A 23,341-nucleotide genomic window follows, 5' to 3' on the forward strand; every position below is an offset into this window, starting at 1 on the left:
TGTCCTGGCCCCACGTGCCCCTGGGGGCTCTAGCCCAGCCCCTGGACACCAGCAGGCCCTTGCCTGGACTTAGAGAGTAAACAAGGTGGCTGGCCAGCCCCAGTCCCAAGTCTGAGGCTCAGGGCCGCCACCTTGCCCCAGGGGGGCCCAGTCTTCCCCCTCAGAAGAGGCCAGGGTGCCTCTGCTCTGCTACCCCGCGTCTTCCTAATCTCCCCCTCATCGCCTCAATGTTTAATCCAAAGGATCTCTCTCCTCAGAGCCCTCCCAGACCCTCCTACCAAACTTCAGTGGTTAGGCGGCAGCCTCAACCCCTCTGCTCTGGGTTCTCTCAGTAGTTCACCCCAAAACACCCGCCCTGGGCTTGCCCAGGCACCAGGATACAGCCCTGCCCCTAAGTGCTCACAGTCTGTGGGACCAGAGACATGGAGGGACCCTGAGCCCACCATCCCTCATTCACTCCACTCCAGTGGTCCTGCCTCCTCCTGGTCCTCCTTTGGGCCAGCCCATTCATGCCGCAGGACGTTTGAACTCGCTGTTCTCTCTGCTTGGAATACTTGTCCCAAATTCCCACAAAGCTCCTCTCTCACTTCCCTCTGGCCCTTGCTCAAGGTCACCTCCCCAGAGAGGCCGCCCGGAGCACCATACAGAACAGCCCCCTCCCTTTTCACTGCTTTGCTTCTCTCCATAGCACCTGAGACCACCCTCCCCACCCCACACACCCAGTGCAGTTGCCCTTGCCCAGTCACCCCGTCGTCCCCGCTGGAATAGAGGCTCCAGGGGGTCAGGGCTGGTCCCCTTCACCGTCGAGAACAGGGCTTGGCACAAGGTAGGTGCGAACATAAGTCGTTAGATAAAAGAGACTGTGGGCGTCATGCCTGTAACGCAGTAACCGGGCACTGCTCACACCCTCCAAGCGGGTTCAACCTCATCGTCAGGCAGAGGAGGAAGCTGAGGGGCACGCAGTGGGGTCTCAGGACTCAAGGCATGGGCAGGGACCCCACCTTCCACGTCCACCTGCCAGAACGAAGCCTGCGGTCCCGCTCCTGTCCGGTCCGGACCCCGCCCTGGCCCTCTCCCGCAGGGCCCCGCCCATTCACGCCTGGCCGCTCCTGGCCCCGCCCCTCTGCAGCCCTGTCCCGCCCACCCTCGCCCCGCCCCTGGCCCCGCCCTCTACTCCCCGCCCACCCGGGCTGGGCCCCGCCCCTCCTGGCCCCGCCCCGCCAGGCCCCACCTGGGCCTCCGGCTCCTCCGGGTCCGCGCCCAAGCGTGCCTGCAGCTTGCGCACCATCACCTGCCGCTTCCACTCGGGGATGGGCTGGCCGCGCTCGTCCCGCTTGGGCACCAGGCCGTCGAGGTCGCCCGAGGGCAGCCCGTCCAGCTGCAGCGCAGCCAGGCCGTCTGGGGCATCCCCCGCCGGCGTTTCCGCACCCTGTGGGGACACGGGCTGATCAGTCCGGGACCAGAGGGGACCCCGGTCCCGGAGCAGACGGAGAGGCTGCGCGGCGCGAGCACGGCCCAAGGAGGAGGGGCGGTGGGGGCCGGCCAGGGAGGGCGGGTAGACCACGACAGCACCCTGCTGTCTGGTAGGTGTGAGCATCTGAGGGCAGGGACCCGAGGTGTCCCCTGTGGGTATCCCCAGGTGTGTGTGGTGGGGGATCGCTGGTGAGAGGCAACCAGAGATTCCTCCCCTCTCCTGTATATGGCCGAGAGGACACTGCCTAGAGCACGCCGAATGGATGAATTTGGAGAATAGTTGCAAAGTCAAAGTCTGGTGGCCAATTCTGGACTGCAGGACTTGTCAGAGCCTTTAGTGTGCTGTGTGCACTGTAACTCTCCAAGAGGGGGGGCATTGAGCTGCATTTTCCAGATGGCACAGAACATCTCAGGGGCGGAGAGTTCCCAGGACCCATTCGAGGAAAGGGTGGGTTGGATTTATAAGGGCCTGGTTCCAGGCCCACCCTCCCCATGGACGACTGCTGCTCTGTACCAGGACAGCAGTGTCTGAAGGGGGCACAAAGCACCCCTGGGTTCAGAGGTCAGGGTGAGGAGCTGAGACTCTTGGGATCAGAGAGGGGTCCCAGGTCTTCTATGATGGAGTGGCAAGCTGCTTGTGGCCCTGAAATTCCCACCTCCTTAGAACCCGGGGTGCCCTCCAGAGCCAGCCAGTCACCCTGGGCGCCGGCCTGACGTCCAGAAGTGACCTGCCTGGGCCCACATGGGAGAACACGGCAAGAGGCCAGCTGGGCTTTGAGGGCTGGCTGGGGGCCTCGGGAGACAGAGATGTGAGGTGGGGGCTCACCATGAGGACAGCCGTGGTGCTGGTGGTGACCCTCGGGGGGGCTGTGCAGGTCGTCCGCTCCCTCGGAAGAGGCTGGTCAGGCTGGCTGGGCCAGGCTGGGCTGAGAGCTGCTGCAGGAGGAGGGGGAGCTGGAGTCAGAGGGGCTTCCAGAGAGGGCAGGGCATGGGGAGTGGAAGACCCCAGATCTGGGGCAGAACCGGCCCCTGAAGGACACTGGACGTGGAGCCCAAGACCCAACCAGCCCCCCACAAAGTGCCCTGGGGCTGGGCAAACTCATTCATGGCTGGGGCATCCATGGGCATCCAGGGAGCTACCCCAACCTGGCCACTTGGACAGTCTGCATTTTAGCCCCCTCATGCCATCCCAGGGGACGTCCCCCGCCCCTCCCCACCCCCTCCTACGGCCTGGAAGGAGCCAGGAAGGGCATGGGGTGGTCTGGGGACCTAATGCAGCCTAGGCAGACCGCAAAGCCTGTCCTCGTACTGCCTCTCCCCCACCCCTACAAACACCCTCCCTAGTAAGAAACACATTCTGCATCTCACACACACACACAACCCCCTACGTGTGACTAGATCACTACAACCCATTCCATTCTCACTACCTATGGGACTAGCTGATGATTTTCATGCTGTCTCATTTCATTTTGATAAATGCTGGCCACAAGCCCTTAACAGGTGGTGACCTGCAGTTTGAGGACCATTCACCTGCCTTCTGCGAGCCCCTGGACACTCGGCCTGCTGGAGATGGACAATGGCAGCAGATCCCGAAGGGGCCTGGGTCCCAGTGACCTGACCTTGGATTTACTTCTGCACAAGCAGAGACCCAGAGAGGGCATGAGGCTGCCCAAGATCACAGGCAGGAGAGCCTGGCCCTGAGGGGCTCAGAGCTCACAGAGGGACTCCCGCAGGGTGGGCAGGAGGCCATAGAATTGTGATTATAATAAGGGCCCATTATGGAAAATGGTGATTCTCCCTTTAAAGAAGCAACGAAGACAACAGAGGAGACCTGGAAGAAGTTGGGTGTTGGGCGATGGGAGGGGTGACCCCAACCCCGTCCTGAGTGTCCTGTGTGCCCAGTTGCCTGGAGTCAGCTACTCCCCCACCCACCCCCTCGAAGGATCTCAGAGGGGAGGCCAGAGGCATCCACTCCCGGCACCCATGGCCCCTGCCAGCCCTCCCGGAGACGTGTACTCACAGGTGGGGCTCCCGAGACCTGAGCCCCCTCTTCTTCCATCCTCTGGGGAGAGCCTCGCCGCCGACAGCGGAGGAGGGGGGAAGGGTGGGGGCGGGGGCGTCATCAGGAGTGGCACCTGCGGGTGGACAGGTCTGGTCAGCAGGAGGCCCAGGTGGGCCTCGACCTGGGCTGCCAGTGCTACCAGGTGGGGCTGGGGGCTTCCAGTGGGCTAGCCCTGGCCCCAGCCCGGCGGCGCTGCACAGCTTGTGGCAGGGCTGGAGAGCAGGAGGGAGGGGCAGTGCCCCTTGAGCTTCTGTCCCTCACCACGTGTCTCTCCACCCCCTCCACACTGGGTGACAGGGTTCCCCAAACGCCCCATGCACTCGTCTGAGTGTCATCTCCCACTGTGCGCCCCCATGCCATTCCCACGGGTGAACCCCCATCTTAAGGCCCCTCAAGGCTCAGGGGCTCCCTCTGGAGGCAGCTTAACTGGGCAGCTGCGGGCACTGGGTTAGGGCCTGGTGACCAGCTTTTTCTCACCAAATGGCCTTACGAGGGATGCGTGCACACGCACACATGCACACATATGCATGTGCACACACAGACTCCCTGACTGTCCCTGACTTCTGTGCTGAGACAAACCGCCTGGAACCACCACACTCTCTGAGGAGAGAGCAGGTGGCCGGCCCCTGGGCACAGGGGAAAACCACAACGAACTTGGAACTTCTCAGCCCCATAAGCGGGGGCCATGGCCACACATCAGAGCAGTGGCGCTGTGCCCACCGTGGACCCATCATGCAGTGTCCAGGCCGCCTGGAAACAGACCACCAAGATCAACCCTGGGAACCTGGTGTCGGGGAAATCATGCCCGGGGCTGCAGGGGCACCCACGCCTCACCCCTACCCCCTGCCGCACGTCTGGGGCAAGGCACAGACCTGGCCGTGGCCATGTTCCCTGCCTCCAAGCACTGACCAGTGGACGGCCAGAAAGAGCCGTTGACCTGGAGGTCTCCCCCAGCTCAGCCCCACGAGGCCTCAGCCTTTGCATCGGACCACAGGACCAAGACTCCCAGGGCCGCGGAGCAGGAGGCGCGAGGCCCGTGGGCTGCCCTAACACCGCAGGTGCCATCAGCAGCGGGACTGTGCTCGCCTCCCCGCCCCGGCGTGTCCCTCTTTAGGCGGCAGGGAAATTCCCCAGGAGGACACCTGAGCTGCCCTCCCAGCCAGGCTTGCCACCTTCTGGTTTAGAGCTGAAAGTTGAAGGCTGGCTGACCCTGTCTCTTAGAGAGCAGGTGCCTGGGCTCCCAGCTGCACCCATGTCACCTTCATGCCCGACTGCCACACAGCTGCCCCCACTTGCCTCTCCAGCTAGTAGGGCCACAAGCTGCGTTCCCTCTGAGAAGCCCACCCTGGCCGTCAGACTCAAGCTCCTCGCTTCCCCCCAGCAGTGGGCAGTGGAGATGGGACACAGCCTCAGGGCCCCCAGGTTGGCACTGGAGAGAGCCCTGAGTGGGACAGAGGACTTGGTTCAAACCAGCCGCATGCAGGACGTGTGGCTTGGGGCTGGAGCCGTGTGTGGCCTGTGCTGCAGCTCAGTTTAATGCTTTGCTGTCTCTTGAAATTCTTAGGCATTTGTGAACAAGAGGCCAGCATTGTCATTTTGCACAGGGCCCTGCACGTGAAGTAGCTGGTCCTGCTGCTGCAGACCCCTTGGCCGCTCTCAGCATCCCCTTGCTCATCTGTAGGGGGGGCCCAGTCCCACCTCCCAGCAAGGAGATGCTGCAAGCCTTAGGTGCCACCCCAGCCTGGGGGTGCCCTCAGGAGAACCCTGGCTCTGCACCCACTGCTCCAGTCCCTCAGACGCTCTCCCGTCCAGGACCCTCAGTCCACTGTGGCCGCTGGGAAGGAACAGGCTGAAACCCCATCTGCCCAGCCATCACGCACCTCACGCCTCACTCCTTCCAGGAATCTGTGAGGAGAGCCCAGGATCCCAGGCGCAGGGTGAGGAGCGTCTGCCGGCCCGCCTGCCTGGGAGGACCCTCGGGAGCAGGGTCTGGGCTGTGAGCACTAGGAGCTGCGGCCGTCCTGGGCTGTCGGGGGCTGTCGCAGCTGCCGCCCATGGGAGCGGGAGGCATCGCATTAATATTTGAAGGCCAAGGTGTCAGGTGGCCAGGCGGGCTTGGGCTGGGTGTGGGATCCCTTACCTTGGCACCTTAACCATCCACAGTGCGGGGGCCAGGGGAGCAGACCCTCAGGGAAGGTTGGGGAGATCTGAGGTCCCTGGGTCATATGAGAGGAAGAGACTACCCAGAGGAATCCTCCAGTATAGTACCTCCACCCCCAGTACAGCCCCCAGGGTACAGATGGGGAAACTGAGGCTCAGAGAGGGCAAGGGGCTTTCTTAAGGCCCCACAGCTGGGACGTGGCAGAGCTGGGTTCAGAATCTTACTTGAGATCCCAGTCCCTGCTCCTGCCAGGACTGGGAGCCCTCAAATCCCTGCTCCTTTGGTCCAGGGGCACTGGCAGTGGAGGAAGAAGCAGGTGGGTGGGGCTCGGGGGCAGAGGAGGCCTTGGCGCTGGTTGAGTCTCTCACATTCCTACCAAGGATGCGAAGCCCTGGCTGCTCTTTACCCAGCCGTTTCTCAGGGCTGCGTCTACAGGGAGGGACCCAGAGGGCCAAGCAGGCTGCTTTCTACCCGCTATAAAACAGGGGTTCCCCAGGCTCAGTGGTCCTCGGCTGTGACACAACCCCACTGTGTGCACAGCAGCTGTCTGGGCCCATATCACGTCACCCTGAGACTTGGCGGGCAAGGGGACCTGACAAAACATGAGGCTTGCTTCCTGCTGTGTGTCTCGGACCTGAGAGTCTCGTGTCTTCTCCCAGCGTCCACAATGCAGGCACAGGGTGGCTTAAGAGCTTTAAGTAGGGTCAAGTCAGTCCCTAGACCTCGCGGCACAGAGAGAAGCTGGCTCTGACAGTCTGATGGACACAGGAGGGCTGAACCCCAGGTGGGCCCTCGCCACAGGGCCACCGCAATGCCCTGGTCCCTGCCCAGCCAGGACAGAGCTGTGAACCTGACAGTGCCTCCCCCTGCTCTCTTCCCCAACCTGGGAGCCCTCAGCCCCTCCCCCCATTGAATCTGCTCCCAGGGGTGAGGGCAAGGACCTCCCCTCCCCGGGCAGAGTGCGGGGCTTGGCTGGGGTAGCAGCAGCCCCCTCATGCGGGAGAAGACAGACAGAAGAGGCAGGAAGCTGGTCTGAGGCTCAGGGGAATGGACTTTTGGCCCAGAGCAGCACTGTAGCCTGGGGGACCTCATGCCACCCTCCCGGTCCCTGGGACCAAATCCTGCTCCACCTGTGGCCCGGGAGAAGCCCTGGGGAGTCACTCCTTGAGCCTCAGTCTCCTCGCTGGGAAGTCAGGAAGAACTCTGTAGTTGTCGGGAAGATGGGAATTATGGAGAGCGCCTGGCACATGGTGGGACCCAGACCTCGTGGCTGTTGTTACCACGGTGTCACCATGATCTCTGAATTTTAACTGGGACAGAGTTCTGCTGTGGTGTTTCCCAGGCAACGGGAGTGTCTACATCCCTGTGTCCCACATACGGTGCCGGACGCTAAGTGAATCTACAAGCACCTGAAGGAGTGGTGGATGTTGGGGCCCGACTTTTGGGGTCCTGACAGTTGGGCATACGCTGCAGTGGCCCGAGGTTGGCGCCCTTCCCACGGCCTGCTGTCTCTCCTGCGTTTTTGGTGAGATTTGAGCAGCGCTGTGCCTGCCATGCATTATACATCGAGGACAGCTGTGCAAGCCGGGTTACAGGCCTGTAATGCCACCCAGGCCGAGAAAATCATGACCCGCATATGGACGCCGGACACCGGTCACCACAGCTGAGATTCGGTTTCTGGCCGCATGGTCAAGGCCCCTTCCCTCCCCGGGGGAAGAGGGTGCCCAGGGGTGTCTCCCTTGCCCTCTCTGGGCCTCAGTTTCCCCCTCTGTAAAATGAAGGGGTCCTGGAGCGCTTCTGGACCTGGGGGTGGGGAGTTAGCACCCGCTGGGTGCTCCATGTGCGTCTCTACCCTCCGAGAAGGCTCCTCAGTCCCATTTCACAGATTCGAGAAAATGGAGGCTCGGAGACGCTCAGAAGTTGCCCAGCCAGGAAGGCCTGCTCCAACCGTGGTGGGAGTGAGCACAAGGGTAGGAGCAAGCAGGACAGCCCCAGATGCCATGGGAGACACTGAGGGGCTTGGGTCCCCGAGCACAGAGGCCACCCTCGCCATCCTGGGCTGCTGTTCCTAACTGCTGCCGCCTGGCCAGGATCTCAATCAAACCTGGCCCTACAGCCAGGAGCCCAGCTGTCCAGCCCACTGCCTGGGGGTCGGGGTACAGGCGGCCCCTCTGGCCACTGCCCCACCCGAGTCAGAGAGGCCCAGCCCCTCACTGGGCAGGGGGTGAACCCAGGCCCTGCAGACCCGCCTATGAAGTGGATACCTCCCACAGGGCAGGTCTCACCACTCCCCGTCCAGCCTTGTGGTGCCCCAGGCTGCCTCTCTCGGGACCTACGACTCCTGGGAGCAGACACAGGCTGCCCTGTCACGGGGAAAATGCTGGCTTTCACCACCTCCTTGGAGCCCGACATGGGAAGAGGCCAGCCCCGGCGACCTCCAAGGATCGCGTTGCCATCAATATTGCATCAGGCACACAGCCCTCCCCGGCCCCGCAGTCCAGCTGACAGCCTGCCCTCCCACGGAGCCGAGACTGAGGTGAGGTGGGGACCTGGGGGACGACTCCAGCCAGGGCTGAGAGACTGGCACCCCGCTGCCCCGGGTGCTCACTGAGGGAGGACAGAGACCGAGGCTCCAGTCAGAACCCTCAGTCCTGAAGCTCGCTGTGGACCCAGCAACGAGCCGCGAGGGCCAGGGGTTTGGATCTGCGTGTGCTGGCCGGAAGCAGGCTGGTGGGCACTGTGGGTCCGAAGGAGCTGGATGGGCCCACCTACCCGCCACCACCTCAGGCCGGGGCAAGAGGACAGGCGGGGCGCCGCTGGCCTGCAGGTTGGGGTGGGGAGGATACACAAGCAGCTCAGACCGGCTTGGGGAATCCTGAATGAAGGGGACCCTGTCTTGAGTTTGTGATGACACCAGGGGACATCCAAGACCAGAAGAAGCCCCAGGAGGCCTGAGATGGGCTGTCCCCCACAGCTCTGGGGAGAGCACGCAGAGCCACCATCCCCTTAAGAGAGTGGGCAGAGTGGCCAGGAGGGGCTGGCAGATGTGCCAGGGTCTAGGGATGGAGGCCCGGGGCCAGAGACCCTGCTTGGACAGAAGACCAGGCCAAGGGCAGCACAGCATGGCTGGGCCGGGGACGGGTCAGCAACCCCAGCCAGAGGCCCTGGCAGCAGAGCAGCTGCCGGCCCCACCTCCTAATCTCAGTGGCCAGGCCGACCCCAGTGACCACACAGGGGCCCGGAGGGACCCAGGTGGCTGGGGCGTTCCTAGTCTCTGGACTCCGAAGCCGGTCCACTACACCAGAAATCCGCTGAGCTCCACCAGCTTCTCAAACCCAAGCCAGAAAGACAACCTCTGATCGCACAACACCCAATCGAACATTTGGTAAATGGATGATGAGTAAATAAGCTACTTTGAGCAGTAGCTGTAGTTCCCGCTTCTGAAACTATGACACCAGGATGAACGAGGGCACCGACGTGTGCCCTGGAGCACCCACGCTGTCCTGGCGGTGGGTTTCAGGCTATGGGGACAAGAGGCTCTTGGTGGTGGCCGGGTGAGGACCGTCCTGTAGGCCCCAGTGACAAGGAGGACTGCGGCTCTGCCTCAGTTGGTCCTGGACCCTCTCAGGATGCCCCCAAGGGAAAAGGAGGTGACAACTGGTGTGGGGGGCATGTCACCTCTCTGGGTCTCACTGCTCGCACCCGAAATGGGCATGTGATCCCAGGGAACCTTCTGAAGGGGCGGCCACCAGAGAAAATTGTGGCAAGAGCTGTGGCAGGTGGGGACTAATTTGTCACAGTAACCGCCGTGGGCCTGGAATGAGGGAGCCTGGCTCCACGCGGACCAACTGCTGACTTCACCCACCTGCCTGGCCGTCCATCCGCCCACTCGTCTGTCTGTCTGTCCACCCTCATCCATCCGTTTGCTCTTCTGTTCATTCACTTGTTTCAGTCTGTCACATGCTGGGAGCTGAGGCCAGCAGGACAGATGAGGTCCCTGTCCTTATGGCTGGGGACATGGCTCAGAGAGATGTGAGGTCATGCAATGTCACTCGCCGAGATGGGAGAGCAGGACTGGAACCTGCACAGGGCTGGCCTGGCCTCATCAGGGTCACGTCACCGAGGGCCCAGGGCCCTGATCCCACCCCCAGGTCATCCTCAGACTGACATAAAGTCACCCAACAGGAGCCTTGGCCAAGGTCCAGCCACAAGCCCAGGCCTGGTCCCAGCTATAGCCCCAGCCCTGTCATGGCCCTTGTCACAGCCCCTGTCACAGCCCTGTCACAGCCTCTGTCATGGCCCCTGTCATGGCCCCACTCACAGCCCCAGTCACAGCCCCTGTCATGGCCCCAGTCACGGCCCCTGTCATGGCCCCTGTCACAGTCCCTGTCACAGTCCCTGTCACAGCCCTGTCACAGCCTCTGTCATGGCCCCACTCACAGCCCCAGTCACAGCCCCTGTCATGGCCCCAGTCACGGCCCCTGTCATGGCCCCTGTCACAGCCCCTGTCACAGCCCTGTCACAGCCTCTGTCACAGCCTCTGTCACGGCCCCTGTCATGGCCCCTGTCACATCCCTTGTCATGACCCCATCAGAGCCCCAGTCACACCCCATCACGTCCGATGTCACATTCCCTGTTACAGCCTCTGTCACATCCCTAGTCACACCCCATCATATGCCCTGTCACATCTGCTGTCACAGCCCCTGTCACAGCCCCGTCACAGCCCATGCCCCTGTCATGGCCCCAGTCACAGCCCTGTCACAGCCTCTGTCATGGCCCCTGTCATGGCCCCAGTCACAGCCCTGTCACAGCCTCTGTCATGGCCCCTGTCACGGCCCCTGTCACAGCCTCTGTCATGGCCCCTGTCACGGCCCCTGTCACAGCCTCTGTCATGGCCCATGTCATGGCCCCAGTCACAGCCCCGTCACAGCCTCTGTCATGGCCCCTGTCACGGCCCCTGTCACAGCCTCTGTCATGGCCCCTGTCACGGCCCCTGTCACAGCCTCTGTCATGGCCCCTGTCACAGCCTCTATCATGGTCCCTGTCACATCCCTTGTCATGACCCCTATCAGATCCCCAGTCACACCCCATCACATCCGATGTCACATCCCCTGTTACAGCCTCTGTCACATCCCTAGTCACACCCCATCATATCCCCTGTCACATCTGCTGTCACAGCCCCAGTCACAGCCCCTGTCACAGCCCCATCACAGCCCATGCCCCTGTCATGGCCCCAGTCACAGCCCCGTCACAGCCTCTGTCATGGCCCCTGTCACAGCCTCTATCATGGTCCCTGTCACATCCCTTGTCATGACCCCTATCAGATCCCCAGTCACACCCCATCACATCCGATGTCACATCCCCTGTTACAGCCTCTGTCACATCCCTAGTCACACCCCATCATATCCCCTGTCACATCTGCTGTCACAGCCCCTGTCACAGCCCCAGTCACAGCCCCTGTCACAGCCCCATCACAGCCCATGCCCCTGTCATGGCCCCAGTCACAGCCCCGTCACAGCCTCTGTCATGGCCCCTGTCACAGCCTCTGTCATGGCCCCTGTCACGGCCCCTGTCACAGCCCTGTCACAGCCTCTGTCATGGCCCCTGTCATGGCCCCTGTCACAGCCTGGCCTCAGTGCCTGGCCAGCTGGCTTGTGGCACTGCCCCAGTCCTGGCCCCTTTTCCTGCAAATGACAGGGTGTGTGCAGTGAGCTTTCTAGCTAATTGGGCTGTCAGGGCAGCAGGGGGCCCTGTCACCCCAGCCCCCCAGGATGGACACGGACCTCAAGGCTTACCGGCTGGGCCGTCTCCCGCAGGTACTGGGCGCAGTCCTGGTGTCCGTGGTATTCTGCCAGGTCTGCCGCCGTGTAACCATCTTCATCCCGCAGGGAGGGGTCCACGTGGTGGGAGACCAGGGTCTGGCAGCACTGCAGGGGGGGGCGCCCGTGTGACCCACTGCGGCACATGCCCGAGCCCGTGGCATTCACCCGGTGCTGATGGAGGGTGGGCGTGGTACAAGCAGCTCACCAGCCCCATCTCCCGGGTGGGAAACTGAGGCTGCCAACAGCTGAGGAACCTGCCCAAGACCCCGCTGGCATTCGCTGCAGGGGAGGACTTGAATCCCTGAGCCTCTCCCACAGCCGCCCAGTCCTGGCCGCAGTGGCGCTATGCCCTGCAGGCAACAGCAGCCCCTCATCCTGGCTGGGAGCTAAGGGGACTGCGTCCAGGAAACGCCAAGGGCCCAGCTGGCAAATAGGTGGCACAGCCGGGATCCTGGCCAGGCAACCTGACCCTGACCTTGTCCTTGTAGCCCATGCCCCCAGCTTTAAATATGGAACCGGTTTTTACAGCAACCCTCGGAGGTGCGTGTCATTTTCATATGAAGAAACGGGTGCAGAACGATGGCCAATTACCACTGGGATTTGTGAGCAGAGGGTGGGTGGTCACAGATGATCAAGATGTAAGTCAGGAAATCTGTGAGGTGGCCGTGCTGCCAGCAAAAACAGGTGGGCAGGTGGATCCACGTCAGGAAGTAGAGACCCAGGTGGGTCAGACACATCCACTCCCAAAGGACAAGGTAAAAAATAGACCAAATGTAAAAGTCACCTTCCTAGAGCATCAGAGAGGTAACAGGAAGTGAGGAATCTCCCAGCCAAGCTCAGGAGACAAGGAAAGTCCGGGGGGATAAGCCCATCACCCAGAATGGCTTTTGTCTTAAGAACATGCTTATACAGGAGACAGGGTTCTAACCCGAGTGGTTCTTCTGTAGCCTCACAGGACGAAGGAGACCAGGAAAAGCTCAGGGTCCTCAGAGGTGGGAGCTCTGATTCACCACCTCCCACTATGGGCTGAGGGCTCCACCCTCAGAGAAAAGGCAAGCCAGAAGCCAGCCAGCTCTCTGCTTCCCGCCAGGCAGGTGGTCCAGGGAACCTCGAGCCTGGAACGTGGACTAAGACACTCCTGGGCTGGCAGTTCCCACGTGTGCCTGCCAGGCAGAGGGAATCTGATGTCATCCCAGACCTCAAGTGAGGCCTACGAGTCATTCTTCAAATGTAACGTCCAGCATACAGTCAACAAAACCAGGAGCACAAGCCAATGAGAGACCAGAAGTGAGAATTGGAGGACCCAACACACAAGGAAATAGACCCGCAAAGACCTGAGAACTCATAGACCAACACAACTGTGCTTCCTACTTTCAAAGAAACAAAAACCAAGCTTGAACACTTAGGATGGAATTACGAACCATAAAAAGCAACACAGTAGCCTTGAAAAATGACTAATTAGAAGATCAAGAACATAAAAATAATAACCAAGTTAGAAATGGAAGCTGAAGGATTAGTAAACATAAAATTGGTCAGAAGAAGCAACACAGAATATAGCACAGACAGACACAAGGATGAAAACAGAAGAAGCAGCGGATACAGTACGGTCTAAAACACATGTAATATTATTCCCAGGAAGAGGGGAGAATAGAATGGACACAGAGGTCACATCTGAAGGCATAATGGCAGAGAATTTTATAAAACTGATGGAAACACCAAAGCACAAATTCGAGACACCCAGCTAATCTGAGGTAAGATAAGTAAAAAGCAAGCCACCTCTACTCCTATTGTAGTGGAATTGCGGAAGACCAAAGACAAAGTGAAAATCTTAAAAGCAACAAGAGAAAAAAAGATTATCTTGAAAAGAATCACCCTGGACAGCTGACTTCTTGATAGAAGCCAGAAGGCGATGGTATTTTCAGAGCATGAAAAGGAAATAAGTGGAAATTGCCAAACTACAATTCTATACCCAGCAAAAATATTCTTCAGTATTGACAATAAAACAATGATGTTTCTAGGCAAACACAATGAAATTAAGAATTTGCCAGCAGCAAACCCACACTAAGAGAACATCTAGGCATTTACTTCAGCCTGAGGGGAAGTGATTCCATATTGGAAGGGCTGAGATGCCAGAAGGAACGAAGATAAAAAAAAGTGATAAATGTGTGGATAAGTTTAAATAAGTCCTTATTCAATGACTGAATAAAAAATAATAATATCATGTAGGTTTTTAAAAACTGTAGAAATAAAACACATTAAAAATGAAACCCCATCCCATTCTGACCTCATCCCCCCAGGCCTTCCTGCTCCCTCTGTCTCCTGTCACATGAGCCTCTAGGCTGTGTCTTGAAAGGTCCAAATCCATCCCAGGGAGTCAGGACTGCTGGGGACCACTGTGCTCACCAGCTGGAGATGGCTTGACCGAGAGAAGAGGAAGTGAGCTCTTTAACGCTCTCCTATGTGGAACCATTGCAAATTCGACAGCAAAAAACCAGACTGCTGAAGACAAACATCGGGCTCAGCATTGCCATCAGTGATGTCATTTTCCCAAAGAGTGAGCAATTCCAGGTAGAGTGCTGACTAAAACAAAATGCTATCTTCCCTCCACATATACAGTAGGACCAGTCTTGGAAAAGGCTTACGTATATTAAAACTATGAAGAAATACTGGTGTGCGGGTATACATATATTTGAGTTTCGGTTCTAAGCTTAGATAATTATACACACTTGAGCTGGATTCAGAGCTTAGATCATTATAAGCAGGTTTTCTACCTACATGCATGTCTGATCCATTGGGAAGCTGTGTGGGGCACGAGACCTTCTGTCACGGTGCAGGACTGTTCAGGAACAGCAGGTCACCTAATGTCCCCATATTGTAACACAAGTGCACCCCAATCATTGTAACAACCAGAAACAGCCCTGGAACACCCAAAAGCCAGCACAGAGGGTACTGCCCTGTTGAGAACCACTCATCTCATCTAAATAGTCTTCTGGTTCTCGAATCCTTGGGCACGAACTAAGCTAGTGCCCAATAACTACTTGTCGGAAGAGTGAGCATCTGAATGCAGGAGAGTGTGGACATGAATGGTTGGAGATTAAAGCCTCTGATGGATTAACTGGCAGTACACCGCTACCTTTTACAGGCACGGGAGGTGGACTGAGGCCATCATGTGCTCAGAATGCCTTTTTAGAGACTCTTACAATATGCTACTCAGTGAACATCCTCTCTTGAATTAGCAGCAACTTCAAGTTAGGCAGAACTTCCACCGAGTTATAACCACGTGTCTAAACCTTGAGGGAACCTCGTGTGCTCCTGTCTTCTGCTGTTCCCTTTTCAGTTTCATTTGCGAAGCCCCAGACCACGTCTCATCTTACAGCAACTCCCTGCAGCGTTGCCCTCCTCCAAACAACAATGACATCATACGCCCTCTTCTCGGGATCCCACAGCAGCTCCCAAATGCCTCTTTACACCATAGTGAAACTAGTCACGGGCTCCAAGTCTCCTCACCGGTGACTTCTTCCTGTCAGCCCCAGCTTCCGCTCTGCTCTGTTCCAGCAATCTGACCACTTCTAACCCTCTCTCGCTCGCTGGAAATCCTGCTCCTTCCCATGTTGAAGTCACTGGTTTAAGAATCACCACCTCAACAACAACAAAAAATAACAACCTCATCAAAGACTGGGCAGAGGGTATGAACAGACATAATTCCAAAGAAGATACACAGACAGTGAACAGGCACACGAAAAGGTGCTCAACATCACTAATTATTAGAGAAATGCAAATCAAAACTACAGTGAGATATTACCTCACACCCATCAGAATGGCTATTATAAAAAAGATGAGGGCCGGCCCCGTGGCCGAGTGATTCAGTTTGCATGCTCCGCTTCGGCAGCCCAGGGTTTCGGTGGTTCGGATCCTGGGCACAGACATGGCACCGCTCATCAGGCCATGCTGAGGTGGCATCCCACATGCCACAACTAGAAGGACCCACAACTGAAAATACACAACTAGGTACTGAGAGGCTTTGGGGAGAAAAAGCAGAAAAAAAAAAAGAAGATTGGCAACAGTTGTTAGCTCAGGTGCCAATCTTTAAAAAAAAATAAAAATAAAAAAGATGAGAAATAACAAGTGTTGGAGAGGATGTGGAAAAAAGGAACCCTTATACACTGGCAGAGGGAATGCAAATTGGTGCAGCCACTATGGAAAACAGTATGGAGATTTCTCAAAAAAGTAAAAATAGAACTATCATATGATCCAGCTATTCCACTGCTGGGTATTTATCCAAAGAAGAGAAAATACTAATTTGAAAAAATACATGCACCCCTATGTTCATTACAGCATTAGTCACAATAGCCAAGACTTGGAAACAAGCTAAGTGCCCACCAATGGATGAATGAATAAAGAAGATGAGGTACATATTTACAATGGAATACTACTTTGCCATAAAAAAGACGAAATTGTGCCATTCGGGATAACTTGGATGGACCTTGAGGGTATTCTGCTAAGTGAAACGAGTCAGACAGAGAAAGACAATTACAGTATGACTTCACTCATATGTTGGAGATAAACAAACATACAGATATGGAGAACAGATTGGTGGCTACCAAGGGGAAGTGGGTGGGGGGAGGGTGAAAGGGGTAAAGGGGCACATATGTTTGGTGATGGATGGAAACTAGACTTTTGATGTTGAACACAATGCAGTCTGTCAAAATATAATGATGTACACCTGAAATTTATATAATGCTATAAAGCAATGTGACCTCAATAAAACTAAAAAAAAAGAATCACCATCTCTATGAATTATTTCTAGATTAGCTCAGTTAATGCAATTCACACAGACAGTTCTCAAGATTGACTGTACATCAGAATCACCTAGGTTTTAAAAAGTCCTGGTACTCGGGCTCCACCCAGGACCGATTAAATCGGAATCTCTGGGGAGGGAGGGAGGGAGGGAGGGGCGGAGCCCGGGCATTAGAACATTGTAAACCCGTCCTGGAGAGTCCCAGTGTGCGTCCCAATTTGAGAACCACCGCACTAGCCCTATACACGGCACCTAAAATCCTAAACAAAATGCTAGCAAATTAAATTCGGCTATATGCAGATGAGATAATATATCGTGACCAAGTTGAGTTACTCCAGGAATGCAAGGTTGGCTTAACATCTTAGCAAGTAATCAGAGTAGAAAGCAAGGTCTAGAAGACATATGTGCACACCCACGTTCACTGCAGCGTTATTCACAACAGCCCAGACGTGGAAGCAACTCAAATGCCCATCAACGAATGAATGGATAAAGACGATGTGGTAGAATATTAATAACAGAATATTATTCGGCCTTAAAAAGGAAGGAAATCCTGTCACATGCTACAACGTGAGTGAACCTTGAGGACATTCTGCTAAATGAAATGAGCCAGTCACACAAAGATAAACACTGTATGATTGCACTTACAGGAGGTCCCTAGAGTGTCAAACTCATAGAGACAGAAAGCAGAGAGGTGGTTGCCAGGGGCTGGGGCGGGAGTGGGGAGTTCTTGTTTAAGGGGTACAGAGTTTCAGATTTACAAGATGAGAAACTTCTGGAGATCTGTTGCACAACAACGTGCAGACAGCTAACACTACTACACTGCACACTCAGAAATGGTTAGGAGGGTAAATTGCATGTTATGTGTTTTTTTACCTCAACTAAAAAAACAAGTAATCAGTGTAATTTGTGCCATTCAAAGAAAAAGACTGTGATCTAGTGAAACAAAAAACTTACTAAACTACCGTCACTCCCTCTGGAGGTTGCTGAGGTCCAGCTCATTATTCGGAAGTTTTGTTTTCAAAAACGGGGAACTACCGCCGTCACAGCCAAGAGGAGCCTTAAGGAGACGCAAGGAGTAAATGTCATGTGGGACCCTGGAGGGGATGCTGGAATGGGAGCAGGACATTAGGTGAAGACCAAGGAAATCTGAATGAAATGTGGGCTTTGGTTAACAAGGTCGTACCGATTTGGGTTCATTAATTGTGACAAATGTACCATACTAACGTAAATTGCTGATAACAGGGGGAAATGGATGTTAGTCTATGGGAACTCTCTTGACTAGTGTCTCAACTTTTCTACAAATCTAAAATGATTCTAAACTATTTTAAAATAAGAATTTATTTTAAAAGGCGGGAGGATCAAGCATTAGCCTATATTCCCTGGATGAAGTATAATTCTGGAACTGTTAAAGGATTAAGAGACTCAACAGACAAATCAGTACCATGTGGACCTTGTCTGGGTCAAGCAGAGAAGCAGAGTCAGGGAAATGGATGTGAGATGGGAATTAGCCAGACTGGATAGATATTAAGAAATTATTGCGAATTATTTTTAGGTGTGATAATTTGAGGTTGTGATAAAAAACAACGGGAGTCCTCATCTGAGTTGAGAATTTCTGTAATAAAAAGATTGGAAAGGAGAGCAGTTCTCAGCTCTGAGGCCTGAGTTATTTTGTTTTCATGTTAAGGGAAGGCGAGGAGCTGGTGGATTCTTGGCTTAGCTGTTCCACTTCTCAGGCTCCTGGAGAGTATTTCATGAAAAAAGATAATGCTCCTTAAAGAAAAGTTTGTAAACCCCCGCTCCAGGCCCCCTTCCCGACTTTGGAAGAGCCACAGGCACTGGCTTGGCTCCGGGCCACCACCTGCCTGTCGGGGACACGCTCTCCCTCACCTCCCGCCCACAGGCACCTCTGAACTCCTGATCCTGGCACCTCCTCCCCGGGCTCTCCTTCTTCAATGGAGCAGGACAGAAAGGAGGACTGCAGAGTATCTGCAGGCCTTCCCTCTCCTCTCAGGTCTGCTGAGGTCTGTCGCTGCCGGCCAGCCCGAGGTGTGCCCCACCCCCACCCTGTGTCCCCTCCCGTCTACGTAGGGGATGGGAACTGGGGAAACGTGCTGGGGGAATGAGTCTTATAGGGCTGAGAGGCAGGGGAAGCCGGGGTAGGGAGGAGAGGGGGCGCTCGGAACTCCAGAGGGCAGACAGCCAGAGAAAGACCAAGCTGTGAGCTGGGACGGGTCTCCTCTGTGTTGTCCAGTGGGACCGAGGGCCTTCTGGGGACTCTTGTTGCTGCCCTGGGCTTCTTTCACTCGACACTGCTGAGACCGGGCCCCCTGGGCCCCAGGGGACACTTTGAGCTCCAGCTGGGAACAGACTCCACAATTGTAGACCCAAAATAGGGGACTCAGTTGCACCTCCTTAAAATCGTCCCCCTTGCCCAGCCTCGCCTGGGCCCCCAGCGCGGTTCTCACGGCTCCAGACGGCAGCAGGCTGAGCCCTGGGCTGCGAGCGTGACATAAGAAGGCCAGGAGGCAGCATGGGGATGAGCGGGCCCCTCTGGAGATGTGCTGTGGAGGACCACGTGGGGCAGGTAGGGGAGGAAACCAAGCATCACCCTCAGGTGTGGCCTGTCTTTATGTGAGGTCCACATGCAGGGCGCCAGTGCAGGTGCTGCCTCTGCGGGCTGCGCCCATTCTCAATGTCGGGCCTTAAGTAGTTGAACACCAGCCTGGGCTTCTCTGGGTTTCTGGCCGTTGTTTCCTTGGGACTAGGCCACGTGAGCCCCCAAGTTTTATTTGGATAATAGCAAAGGGGCCAACTTCAAGCCCCTGGCTGCGGTGGGGCTCACAGCAGGGGCCAGCAGATATCCCGGGGGATTGTCAGGAAGGCCAAGCCCTGAGAAGGCACACGGGGAGTCTCTGTGCAAAGGGAGGGGGCACATATGGAGGAGAGAGCATGGATTTTGTTCCAAGATAGATCAGAGTCTGGATTCTGGGCAAGTGACTGACCCTCTGAGCCTCAGTTTACCCATCTGTAAAAGAGGAATAATAACATCTACCCTACAGGGTTGTTATGAGGGTTGAGTTACATAGGAAGTGCCTGGGCATAGTAAGCATTCCAGGACTGCTGGTTCTCGCCCCACCCCGACCCCCGCGCAGGCCCCCCCACACCAGAGCTTCCTGCCACGCCTGCCTCACCTCCATCTGCCCATTCTCTGCTGCGTCATGCAGTGGGGTGCCCCCCCAGGAGTCTCTCATGATGGGTGCACCCATCAGCAGGAGCCGGTCCAGAATGGGCGTGTGGCCACCACGAGCAGCAAAGTGGAGGGCTGTGGCCCCCTCGTTATCCCGTGCCGTCAGACCAATGTCTGTGAAGGTGACCTGTAAAGGAGGTGGGGGAGAAGCAGCTGAAGCTGGACAGGGGTGACCACTCCCAGGGAGAAGGATGGCGGCCATGACGAGGACATGGGGAGAGGGAGCCCGGCGCAGAACTGGGGGATGACTTTCGGGGGCAGGAGCACCCCTCTCCAGGAAGCCCTGGAGACAGAGCTGGCTCCTCACATGCACCGGGTCACCCTGGGCATTGCGGGGGAAGTGAGCTCAGTGGTTTTATTGGGAGGTTCCACAGTCCCCAAATCGGCCCCAGCCCCAAATCTTAACCCGAACATCCCCAGGGACGTGGCTTCACACCTCAAATGAACAAATGCTTCGGCTGGCACCAGGGGACAGTAAGGGATGTTTGCTGATGGAGGAAGGGAGGGAGTGGGGAGGGCAAGGGCATCCTCTGGTACCAGGTCCATGTGTGCCCTGAACACGGCTGCAGGGCAAGGACACAGGGATGCTGGGCAGCAGGTCCTGCACGGCCTCTCCTCAGAGTGCCGGCCCCAGAGCCTGGTCATCCTTTGGTTTGGCCTTGTTCTACTGGCAGACACATGAGTGACTTCTGGCTGGCCCCTCCTCTCGGGCCCTCAGCTGTGCCTCCGGGAGGGCACCAGTGGGCTGCAGTCCACAGCATCCAGCCAGGCCTTGGGGGGATGTTGGGTCCAATGCTGTGGTTGCCCACCCACTTCTCCTACGGGCACACAGTGGACTCTGTGCACCTGGGACAGCCAAGAGGCCCAGGCTGCCAATGAGACATCAGGGACTCTTGTAGGAAAATTCTGCTTTCCTGATAGGAGCAGCTGGTGGATGTGTGTCACCCCCTTTCCCCCTCTTCCTGCCTTGAATAAGCCAACGTCCACCATGAGGGAAAGGTCAGGAGAACAGCAGAGATGTGGCCCCATGGGGATGGGGTTGGGCGGCTGACCCAAGGTCAACGGCCCCCTGCTGCTTTCTATGTGGAAGGGACAACCTTCAGGCTCTTCAGTCCTCTGGTCACCTGCAGCCAAAAGCATTGCTGGCTGATCCAATGTTCAAACATGTTTGTTAGGAAAAGGACAGTGAGGCTGGAACAGAGGCCCCCACAGCCGCCAGCTATCCCCGGGAGAGGGTACCCTGCCCTGGAGTGAGTGAGCCTGGCTGGAGGCCGCCCCCTCCCCACTCAGCCCATCCCTCAGGGAGGAGGGGGCAGGGATTCACATCTAGAAAGGCCCTTCTGGCCCTGGGAGGTGGGGCCCCGGATGCTCCTCCCCCAGGATGAACTGGTGGGGCTCCCTGGGGCTCAGCGGATACTCGGTCACGCCCCCACTCCTCCCGCCCTGTCCTGGGCACCCCCCCACTGCTCTGAGCTGCTGCTCCCCAACCTGCACAGCCCCCTGGCTCCCTTCCATTTGCCGAGAACCTGCTTGTGCATGGCCCTGTGGCCAGAGATGGCCAGGACTCAAGCTCACCCCAGGGACTTGGAGTCCAGGGGTGGGGAAGGCCACACCTGAAGCGGCTGGGGTCAGAACTACAGGAGAGGGAACATGGGGACAACTCCTCCCGATGGCCAGGGTGGGGCTGACATCTGGAGAGTCGGTGCAGGGGGTGCCCAGAGCTCCTCCTGGGAGAGGAGCCAGCTCTGGCAGGAGGAGCTGTGGAAAGGCAGCCCAGGAGGGGATGCAGCCCGTGCAGAGGTGTGGCACCGGCGGGTGCCTCAGGGCCAGCAGAGGGAGGCTGGAGGCAAAGGCTGATGGCCTCTGAGGCCAAGGTGAGCAGCTGGACTTCATCCTGAGGCCAGGGGAAATCATTTGTCCTTCATTCATTCATTCACTCACTAAGCACCTCTGGAGCCCTTATGATGTGCCAGCCCCTAGAAAGGCAGCAGATGACAGAGTCCCTGCCCCCCGGGGCTCCTGGAACTTATACCCAGGGGTGCAAATAGACAACTACCAAGATAAAGAAGTCAAATTCCGTTTGTCAGGTGTTGCTGCCGTGGAGGAAAGACAGCAGGGGAGCAAGATGGAGGGCTGGGCGGGGTGGCTGCCATCCTAAAGGGGGGCAGGCCACGCACACCTGGGAGCTGCCACCTGGCAGAGGGTGCAGTGCGTGCAAAGGCCCCTGCTGGGGCAGGAGTGAGGCTGGCCTGGTGGAGGAAGGGCTGGAGGAGGTCCCATGGGCAGTGGGGGGTTCTGAGCAAGGAAGGGCTCTCCCTTCTCCACCAGCGGCCAGTGTGACCTTCAAGATGCCTGTCAGACCTGCTGTTCCTGGCTCACAGCCTTCAGTGGCTCCCCAGGGCCCTCAGGAAAGAGCCCTGGTCCTCCCCGGGCCTCTGTCTGCCTTTCTCACCTGGCCCCGCCCCACGGGCCAGGCTCTCCCCAATTTTGAACCAGCTCTGCTCTCCTCTAGGAATTTAATTTAATTTGGACTCCGTCCCTTGCCCAGCCACCTAGGGTCCATCCTTGGTTCAGCCCTGAAACGTCTGTCACCTCCTCAGGGAGGCCCTTCTCCTCTGAGACCTGATCAGTTCTCTGGAACGGACTCAGAGCTCCTGGAAGCCCCACCTGGTCTGCTTTTCCGTGGTGCAGGCAGGAAGTCCCCAGTCCGTCCTGAAAGAAGGCCTCCCCCAAACCCGGGCCACTCTGTGTTCCAGGGTCTCAGGGCTTCCTTTCAGAAAGAGGCCTGAATGACCCCTCCACAGGCCCAGAGGGAAGAGGGCTGGGGACCTGCCCAGGGCTCTGAGGCAGCAGGGCGTGAACAGGTGGCCAGATGGGCCAGGCACTGCTGGTGCCCAGCACAAGTGACAGAGCACCGGGATGCCACTAACCCTGAGAGCCCCGAGGAGACCCATCAGGACTCCTGGGGGAGGGAAAGGAGAGCCCCAGGGGGAGGGCTGCACGTCCCCATGGTCCTGCATGGGCTCTGAAGTCTGGTTTACCCCAGGACCGGTTCCAGCTGTGGGACCCTGGCTGCACTCCCAGGCCTAGGCTGGGTCTGGCAAACACGGGTGCTGGAAGCTGTGGGGGGCACATCTGATCCCCCAGCAATCCTGTGGGTCTCCAGCACTCAGGTGGGCAAAATGAGACCTGGGGGGTGGAGCCCACACCCCAGCCAGGCCCTGCTTGCTCAGAGGCGGCTCTAGAGCCAAGGCACGAGCAGGTGCCAGCCTGCCAGCACCTCCACCACCCCCACCTCTGGCGCCCCCTTACCAGCCAGACGACGAGGGAGTAGTGGCCGCGGTCGGCAGCGGCGTGCAGGGCGCTCATGCCGTCGAGGGCGCGCAGGTGCACGTCGGCACCGCAGTCCTTCACCAGGAACTGGGCCAGGTGCAGGTGGCCCTCCTGGCAGGCCAGGTAGAGTGGGAAGGCGCCGCTGCGGGTTCGCCGGTTCACGCCACTGTGAGGGAGGGTGGGGTTCAGAAGGGGCTTGGCGGGGGTCGCGGGGGCAGGGGGCTGCTCCTGTCAAGGGCCCAGATGGAGGGGAGGGGTGGCCCTGCACCTGCCCGCCTGTTTGCGTCCACTCCCCTTACTGGCTGAGGGGCTCCAGCCAGTCACCTGTAGGGTTGCACAGGCTGTGCATCCCCCAAGCGCACCAGTGGAGGACACTGGCCATTAGAATCCGGTTCTGTCCAGGCCCTACCAAGCTGTGCGCACAGCTGGGTCTCGCCGGCAGGGG

At 57.7% G+C, this 23,341-nt stretch overlaps 1 protein-coding gene across 1 annotated transcript in view; it reads right to left on the reverse strand.

The window, feature by feature from the left end:
- ESPNL (espin like) overlaps positions 1-23,341 on the reverse strand; it is a 31,696-nt gene that overhangs the window by 5,099 nt on the left and 3,256 nt on the right. The window contains exons 3-8 of the mRNA XM_070489269.1: positions 22,876-23,062; positions 19,508-19,690; positions 11,492-11,623; positions 3,494-3,608; positions 2,309-2,406; positions 1,232-1,444 (exon numbers count right to left, since the gene is read on the reverse strand). Of these exons, the coding sequence (XP_070345370.1) occupies positions 1,232-1,444; positions 2,309-2,406; positions 3,494-3,608; positions 11,492-11,623; positions 19,508-19,690; positions 22,876-23,062 (928 nt within the window). The remainder of the gene's footprint in view (positions 1-1,231; positions 1,445-2,308; positions 2,407-3,493; positions 3,609-11,491; positions 11,624-19,507; positions 19,691-22,875; positions 23,063-23,341) is intronic.

Source organism: Equus asinus, chromosome 19 (assembly GCF_041296235.1).
Source record: "Equus asinus isolate D_3611 breed Donkey chromosome 19, EquAss-T2T_v2, whole genome shotgun sequence".
In the NCBI taxonomy this organism is placed as follows: domain Eukaryota; kingdom Metazoa; phylum Chordata; class Mammalia; order Perissodactyla; family Equidae; genus Equus; species Equus asinus.